Source organism: Abramis brama, assembly GCF_963993115.1.
Source record: "Abramis brama genome assembly, chromosome: 15".
Lineage (NCBI taxonomy): Eukaryota > Metazoa > Chordata > Actinopteri > Cypriniformes > Leuciscidae > Abramis > Abramis brama.
The window spans coordinates 12774400-12784110 of record NC_139977.1 but is presented as its reverse complement, the minus strand read 5'-3'; the positions used below and the strand labels follow the sequence as shown (position 1 = coordinate 12784110).

At 36.3% G+C, this 9711-nt stretch overlaps 1 protein-coding gene across 1 annotated transcript; it reads right to left on the bottom strand.

Moving 5' to 3' along the window:
- Positions 1-580: 580 nt before the first annotated feature.
- Positions 581-9312, bottom strand: prrg3 (proline rich and Gla domain 3). Its single transcript, XM_084137538.1, has 4 exons — positions 9248-9312; positions 8444-8489; positions 7010-7170; positions 581-3977 (listed from the first exon to the last, which is right to left on the bottom strand). Exons 2-4 carry the CDS (start codon positions 8451-8453, stop codon positions 3432-3434), a joined length of 717 nt encoding a protein of 238 aa, XP_083993664.1. The 5' UTR covers positions 8454-8489; positions 9248-9312; the 3' UTR covers positions 581-3431.
- Between the last annotated feature and the right edge of the window lie 399 nt (positions 9313-9711).

Here is a 9711-nt window from a genome sequence, read left to right as displayed (position 1 = left end):
TTAAGGTAGGCCTCATGTTTATTTTTATTAGGCTAGTTTTTGTTTTTAATTAATGTCTATATAGTTTTTTTTTTAAATTATATATATATATATATATATATATATATATATATATATATATATATATATATATATATATATATATATAATAAAAAAATACAGAAATTTAAAAAAATAATAAAAAGAATCTCAAAAACACAAGATAAAAAAATGATGTAAAATAAAACATTTAAATATGAATACAAACTTTAATAGTCTCTCAATGATACTAAAATAACACTTTTTTTCAAATCACATCTGTTTGATTAAGCAGATACACTTACTGTGAATTTAAACTTAATTAAATGATGCATGTATGATGTTTGTGACAAAAAACAGATTAACATGATTTTTTTTAAAAAGATTAACATGGTTTTTTATGTCAATCTCATTGGAAGCTCTGTTAACGTGCATGTGGGTCAAATCTTTAAAGAAAAAGACAGATTTATTATGGAAGACTCCAAAGACTCTTTTTTTTCTTTCTTTTTTTTAAAAGTCAATGGTCTCTTAAACAACTAAAGCCTAATTAAAAGCACTAGAGAACAAGAAATTGTAATTTTATTTTGGTGAGATAGTTAATGGGTGAATTAATGCTTTAAACAAAACACAAAGCACTCATGAATAAAAGTGAGCTCACAGAGCTGTATTCGAATTTCCCCCAATTCAAGCTTAAATATGAAATATGAATATGAAATACTTCCAAAGTAATAATAATAATACAAAAAAAAACTAGATTCATGCATCAGTTTACCATTTACGCAATTGACGTTTGTACGCAACAGATCTGATTATATGTATTGTATATTCACACAAATGGATATTCAAGTATATATATCCATTTGGTTTAGAAATTGCCATGATGACTAAGATGGAGGACATTTGACACAAGACATACACAAATGTACAATTTTATCATATAATTATGAATTACAATACCAGTAGTGCTTATGTTAATCAAATGTGTTTAAATTGAAATGCAAAATTAGTGTAACCAGCACAAACAGATCTAAGATAATCAGAGCCACAGTGGAAAAATATACATAAATGATTAAAAAAAATGCATATATGATTGAAAAATCATGCAGTTTGGCTTGAAGAACAACAATGGTGCATTATGTTTTGGTTTTGGATATAACATATATATTTAGCATATAAAGCCAAGCCCGTGGCTCCTGTGGCACATTCTTACTAGCGCAAACGCTAGACAGAAACATGACTTCTGGCAACAGGCATACATATACGAACACCTTTACACAACACACACACACTCCCTGACACATTTCTTCACGCGTACAGTTCTCTCTTGGTCTAAAATAAACACAAAGATAAACCACACTTGACATTATCTTCAGTTCTTGCTACCTCTTACATAGTGTTGTTCATTAGAAACCTGTTGCTTCATACGCCATCGTAACGTTCAGCCATAACTTACAACTCATTGCCCACCTCTCAACGCTTGTCATCCACTGTATAGTGAGCTGTCTATGCTATCCTCTTATCGGTCTGAAACTGATCTGCAGTCTGTGCCAGCCATTATCAAAGCCGTCTACTGAGCTGGGTGCTCCATCAGCGTAAAAGACAGCCTGTCAGGGCATCATGGGATTGATTGTTGCGGCTGGAGTAAGAGGCCCAGGAGACATGAGCCGAGCCTCAAGCCAAGTAAGCAGTTTGCAATTCGTCCATTTTCAATGAGGAGAGGCAAGGTCAAACCTCACTTCCCCAGTGCATACTTCCAATACTGTGCTTGCTTATGTCCAGTCCATTCGCTCTACTGTTTGGATGAAAGCGTTTGGTCATGCTAAAGTCTGAACCCTTTTTGAAATGAGCAGTTTATAATAATACAGTGTTTTCAACACAATTATATTAAGGCTCCATTAGTTTTAGTGCTTCGCCCAACAACCCCACTGACCTACTTGTAATGTCGTTTTTCCATTTATATTGGATTGATACGGTAATATTCCCATCACAACACTAAAGGTGCAGTCACATTAGCGAAATTCCGAATTACATGGATTTCTATTGAAATAACTGGATATTGCCCACAAAAATTCATCAAACAACAGTAAATGTTGACCGTACCTTAAGCCCAATATCCCATTCACTCAAAGTTGGCAGTGTGAGAGATTATTTACAAGTTTACTGCAGTGGCAGCAGTTCATTGGCTTAAACCTGAGCTGGAAAACATGATTCAGCTGCATGTTTGGTTGACTAGGTAGAGCACAAGCCGTGTATACAGAGATATAGTGATGAGGAGGGAAAACAAGCAGTGAGAACAAGCAGCATTATAGTACAGTATAGCACCTGGGGATGTCAAAAGCCACAGAAAGCTTTGTACAAAATCACACAGTTTTTACGCTGTTATAAAAAAAGAGTAATAAAACACATTGTAAACAGTCTGAGAATGACGGGGAGAACAACAAAAACAAGAAATTGAGGGCCTGGAATGTTGTATTATCCAATGATTGGACCCCAAACACAGGTTTTTTAGTTTGAGTTTTTGTGCATTTGTGTCTTGGGAGAGAGTGATTGTGTGAGCACAGCGTTTGAGGTAAAATCTCTCGATAACCATAAAATCACAAGCAGCCTAGCGGACGATTTGATTGACTATTCTTCTTGTTTCTAAGGCCTAGTTCCACACACACATTCTATGTGAATTTCTGTGTATGTGTCTGTAAACAATCAAATTGTGTGCATACGTGAGAGTGCATCTTCCACGAAACGGCGTGATCGTAGCATATATATGATTTGGATGTTGTGTTTTGCATTTGTTTTGTTCCCGTCAGCGTTACAATTTACACGTGAGAGTGTATTACTAATTCTGACGTTGGTATGGATTAGAAATACTGCTGGTATAAGATTTCACAGGGCTTAGTATACTTAGTAGTGTAAGGGAATCGATGAAATCACGACTTTATAAACACAAGACGCACACATTCTAGAAATATTCGGTGTGTCTGAACATTCCTACGATACACCAATTAGATTTGGCACATCATGAACAATCCTTTCGTTTCCTAGCAGGCTCTGAAGCTTGACGCCCGACGCGAACTTGCCGACTCTCGTGAGGGATATATCTCTTCTTCGCTTACATCTGTACATTTTCTTTCTGAAGTGCAGCTGCTGCCGTCATGCGCTGTGGAGTGAGCAGTTGAAGTAGATGTGAAGAGGGTGAGAAGATTGTACGAGTGTGAAGGCAGGACTCTTTTGAGACTTGAAAAACAACCACGTTTAACCAGTGCGGTCCACAAACCGATCAACGACACAAGGCGACCGTCAAATACATAGCCTGTGCGCTCTGTTCAGAGTGAGAGACACATTAGGAGAAGTGCTTGGGAACCAGTGCATCCCTAACATTTGGTTACCGCTATATGTGTCCTTGTTTATGAAAGCTCTCACTTTTCTAGCACAATCTCCTCATATTTGGGCGGAGGATCGCTGTAGGGGGCTGTCGTCTCATCGCTGCTGCTCTCTAAGTGGCCGGTGACTTCCTCGTAGGATGGCGGCGGGGTCGCACCGGACAGATGGGAAGCTACGGACAAGGACGAATCTTGTACGTACAGGGAGCGATTGTTCTGCGAATGGCCGGCGTGATGATGGGCGTCTTGCGCGGTGACCGAAGCCCCGCCTCTCTCGGCGCCGCTGACCACCACGCTGGGCCTGTCATTGGCGTGAGAGTTCTCCGAGTGCGTGGGAGGTTCGCGGTGCACCAGGATGCGCGGGAGGCTGCGGGCGTTCCGGTTGGCCAGATAGCGGTTCTGGGTGTAGGCCGGACGCCGGCGCGTGGCTTTCTGCAGTTGACAGCGCCAGAGGAGGAAGAGCGCGATGATGATGAGAAGGGCCAAGCCCAGAAGGGGCACCACCATGTACACTGTGTCCGAGCGCTCCGAATCGGCATTGCTGTTCACTGTGTAGATGCTGCGGTTTTTCCAGAACTCCATCTATGAATGAAGGGATAGCCACTTTTACACATTGTTAAATTGCAGTGGCCTTCTGTGTTTTATATATATATAGCATTCACACACCACCACCAGAACGCCAATAAAACTCAGTCGGATGTAATTTGCTTTAACCAAATGTGCCTCAGTAAAGTTTGAAAAAATAGCAGAGCAAAATTTCAATTTGACTTTTTTTTCTATAAAAAAACCATACATATGTCTACAGTCTACAGTCTAGACATAGTAGACTGTTTCTTAAGGATGACACATTTTTACATCCCAGGGTCTGCAACTAACAGATTTACATGTTTTCTTTTGTTATATTGTTTTACCCTTGTCACAGACTGAGACTTTTAATTATAAATTATAAAAATGTGTTTAAAAAAAGAAAGAAAAAAGAATTTATCTAATCAAAGATTTCTTATTCATTGTTTTTTTTTACACAGTTGTGACATCTTTTCCACCATTTTTTAAAATTATTATTATTATTTTTTACGTCCACTTTTTCAGTGGACTTGGTTCCGGTATTTTCCTAAGTGAATCACAACAGTATAACCTTTGATTTGAAGCAAAGACGTACAAGACTGTGGACTTAACAACTTTAATATATATATATATATATATATATATATATATATATATATATATATAAATATATATATATATATATATATATATATATATATATATATATATATATATATATTTATATATATATATTTATATATATTAGTGCTGTCAAATCGATTAATTGCGATTAATCGCATCTAACATAAAAGTTTGTGTTTACATAATATATGTGTGTATATATATATTATTATATTTATATATATATTATAAATATGTCTGTGTATAGTGTATATATATATACACACACACACACATATATATATATATACACACACACACATATATATATATATACACACACACACACATATATATATATATATACACACACACACACACATATATATATATATACACACACAGATACGCATACACACATACAGACATATACAGTAAATAGTATATAAATATAATATACACATGTAATCACAAACTTTTATGTATCGTGATTAATTGATTTGACGGGTCTATACATATATATAGATAGATAGATAGAGATAAATATTTAAGTAGTTTGAGAGTGTAGTTAGACTGACTATTGTGTAATTTGCAGTGGAGAGTAGGCAGTTCTTTTGGCTCGATTTTTTTGTTGCGATTCTCTGATTGGTGGAGATTCATGGGTAATGTACTCTGTCACCAGAAATTCCACTGTTGTACACAATTATTTAAAAAAAATGAAGTTGAAATGATGCAGGCCGATGACTTCAATAAAACCATTGATTAATATCATCATAGCTCACAGCAAGTATGTCTTATGATTTATACGTTTTTGTTAAAAAACAATTTCCCTACGGAGGAAATGAATGGGATTTTTACTTCTGGAACCCAAATGCTGCACTCTATTTTGGCCTTAAGCTAAGAGATAGTGTACTTGTTAACAGACTCAATGAAGACATGAAGAAAACAAACACCATATATTACGGAAAATATTTCTAAATCTTCATTTCCAATCAAACTGTAATTTTGTGAAATTTAAAAAAAGTTAAATATTACTTACTTTTGTATATTTAGCATTTAGCATGTATTGTGAAAAGCACAATACAAATAACTGTGAATAAAATGCTAGCAATGAAATTAGTCCTAACTAGACCAAAGATTTGGCCATTTTATTCCAAAAATGTTTAAAATATAATTTACTTTCCATCACAGAATGGCATTAAAAACAAAGTAATTTAAGATGAAAGAAGTGATGGATTTAAGAAGTGATGGAAATGGAACTAAGGGCACATTTACAGTAAAGTAAAGTTTTTTCTTTTTACAGAAGACAACGTTATCGAAGCGGTCCCCATTCACACGGATCTGCAAGAACGACTAATAACGCTGTATTATGCATGCCAGACAAGTAGATGGCGATGTCACTTTGTCAGGGGCATCGTGGGATGAGGTATCCACTTTGTATAGTGCGCACATACGCACTCTTTTACCACAGTGCACTCGAGCCGAACGCACATGCCTATAGAAACAAATTACATATCATTTATCATTTTTTGTCCGATTGTAATTCGACAGATGTTAATCTTGATAATACTGTATTTTTTGTTGCATCAAATTGCATCTTCACAAAGCCAGAAACATTCACTGTAATCCCAATTTTAGAATGTTCTCCTCTGATATAAAGTCCCGTTTTACTTCCTTTAAGAACATGTGAACACAAATGCTTCGAAAACATACATCATCATCAGTCTTATAACCACTTGTGATTATGTCCGTATGCATCACCGTTTTCACAAATTCGCGTTTTTGTAGTTTACACGGAGATGATAAGGGTGTCGTTTTCAAAAACTTGCACTTTGAAACCCGTTTTCAAAAGTTTGCATTTTTTTAGGCCACCAAAATGCCGTTGTCGTGTAAATGAACGGCCAAAACGCATTAAAAGTCTTCTGTTTTTAGTTAAAAACGGTGCCCGTGGTCCCTTAGACTTTCTAAAAAAAGTGTGTTTTAAGTTTCAATTATGTTTAAGTGAGTTTTTTTTAAATCCACAGGGCCGAACGTGCCAATAGTAATACCTAATAAAACACCCACTTATAATAGATCTGTAAGTCATGTTGGCCTCAAGTAAACAAAGTGACATAATTGCATTGACTCCAAAGAACTTTGCGACAGGCTCAAATTCTACGCCAGCAGATTTCTTACGTAAAATCCTCCAAACATTGCAAGTCCTTGTTCACACGTAACCATAATAAAGCATTATCTCAGCCAGCAAATTGCCAGAACTGATTTGCTGGCATTTCGACACCAGGCCTCTGAAAGGAACAATCTGTATAAGCACCTAATATCAGAACAATGGTTCAATAGACTTGCAATATTGTTGACTTGCATGACAAACCAAAAAATCAAAATAAATAAATAAATAAACACAGGAAATTGAATTGTTTAAAGCTTTTGCTAGTAGAGACAGTATTTACCGTTTGCTCCTTATTTTCAAACACTTCATTGGCCTCCTCAAAGCTGCAGCTCTCTTCGGCACATTCCCTCTCAATGTTGCCCGTCCGGAGCTCCTCCAGGAAACCATTATCCCGTGGAAAACGTTTGAGGAGAGAGTTTGCATCCTTGCCATCTAGAAACGCTGAGAGATTAAAAGACATCTGTATGTATTAGCTACTGGGAGCAAAGGTGTTTCTCTGTTTGTACTGTTGTGTATATGCAGTTTACGTAAGTTCATGCCTTTGCCGATGGATAAGGCTTGTCAAATACATAAAATCAAAACGGTTTTATGCCGTTCCCATAAAATGTGCAATTACTTATAGAAAAAAAATCTATTTTTTGCCATTATTCTAAGAATGATTTTCTATCCATTAATCATTCCATTCATTTTCCATCAATCAAACAGTCCTACATACAACACCAGAGAGAAGCCTATCATTTTTACCAGTAGATTCAGTTATGACATTATGATTAAACATTATGAGGTCAAAAATGTTTGTTTTTTTAATTAAACATATGCACAGATGAATTGTTCACAATACAACATGATAAACATGCATCTAGAAAACAGAATTTTCAGTAACACTTTAGTTTAAGGTCCAGTTCTCACTATTAACTAGTTGCTTATTAGCATGCATATTACTAGGATATTGGGTGTTTATTAATACTTATAAAGCACATATTATGCATGACGATATATTCTACATCTGTTAATCCTTCCCAATACCTAAGCTTAACAACTACCTTACTTACTATTAATAAGCAGTAATTAGGAGTTTATTGAGGCAAAAGTCATAGTTAATAGTTAGTTAATAGTGAGAATTGGACCCTAAAGTGTGACTGATTTTTTATTGTATGGCGACTTCTATTACCTAAATTAATATGCATCAATTTGTAATATGGGTCATTTCAATGCTGAAAAGAGTACAGCAGGGCTTCAGAAGAGCAACAGGAACCCAGAGAACTTTGACACACCATCTATTACATCAAGGTTTTGTGTCATTTAACAAAGCGCCAAGAACTGAATGTTCTGTTCTTGACGCCTGGGAAAGTTCCTAGGAAAAATTATAATTTTTTTTGATCATGGAACAACATCCTAACCATATCCCTTCCCCTAAACCTATCCCTATTCCCTACCCATACGTTATCCCTAAAATCAGATGACTGACAGGTGAAAAACACTGATAGAAGCACCTAACCCTGGTTGTAAACCTAAACTTGACATAAAGTGTAAACTTGTCCCTCAAATCTGATTGGTTGATTGGAATGTTGTTCCAGGATCAACATCTTTGAACATGTTGCACTTGTTGAAATCAGGTTTTTGCTCAAGGGCTACTGGGCTATTTTTAGATCAGACCAATCTGAATGGACCTTATCAGTGTTTCAAGATGAAGTTGTTGAAATCTGGCACTTACCTGCTGCCATACTACCACAAGAGAACACAATCTGAAGTATTTTGACCTGGGCAGAAGAAAATATGCATTTAAAGCGTTGAAAAAAGTTCTCTTACGTGCATACCTGTTGTTATTCATCATAATTACGGCATAGGCTTTGCTCACAATATTCTAAAATGTCACATAAACAGAAGACTGCTATCTGATGATCTCACTAAATAAATCTATAAGCTCTTGCATCTAAAGATGTGCTGATGGGGGAGGGAGAAGGGGCGGGGGAGGAGGTTCCCATAGTAACGGAGCGGGTAGATAGAGAGATGCGCGAGCTAAATTTATATCACTCGTGCTCGAGCTCACTCCTTAACGAATTAATTTAATTCGAAAGTTACTATCGCTTTGTCACATGCGAAAAATATCAGGCCAACGTAATTTCACCTTTAACGCTGTCTTGAAGCCGCGTCAAATAAAAAAACATAATAACACGACTAAGAGAAATGCAAAGCATACTTAAAATGCTAGATGTAAAATAGATTTTATTTTATTTAAAAGTGCAAAGGTTTTAATGAAAATATTGACTAAGCAATTCGCTGTAATTACAGTCATTACTAAAGCCATTCTTAAAAGCAAATAGCTTTCTTAAAAGCAAATAAAATATTAATAAGAGACACATATTCAATTTGACTGACTATAGTCCTTAGATGGGATCTCTGTGTGATTAAAGAGGTTTATTTATAGTATATATTTTTAGTTGCCATGGAACGAAAGAAAATAACGTGTACATTTGTAACTCGGGAGGGGGAGACGCAAAATAATAATAAAGCCTACCTTCCAGGCTGTAGCAATTGCTAGTCCATTCCATCCCTGTTTCCAACGAGGGAGCAGCACACACATGAGTCATGGATGCCCTTTGATTGACATGCGGATGGGCCAATAGGAGTCACGGATTCTCCCTGATTGTCCAATGAAATTCCATTGTTGATTTCGTACACGCAAAGTCATACTTCTAAACTGGGTAGTGTAGTCTGTGCGCACGTATACAGTCCTCCGAAATAGTTTCAAGAAACCGTTGCGTAATTTTGCATAGACATTAATGTTTTATTCTTATCGTCATGAACGCGGAGGGCAAACAAGTGATATTTGAATTAGAGAAAGAGCATGATATCGGGATAGAGTCAAGACTCAGGGGTCCCTGTTGATGCCACGCCTTGTATTAAAAGACAGCATTACCCATAATGCCGAACCGCTCTTCTTTAACTCTAGCCGCTTGTGATGGAGCCGTGTATGGCAGG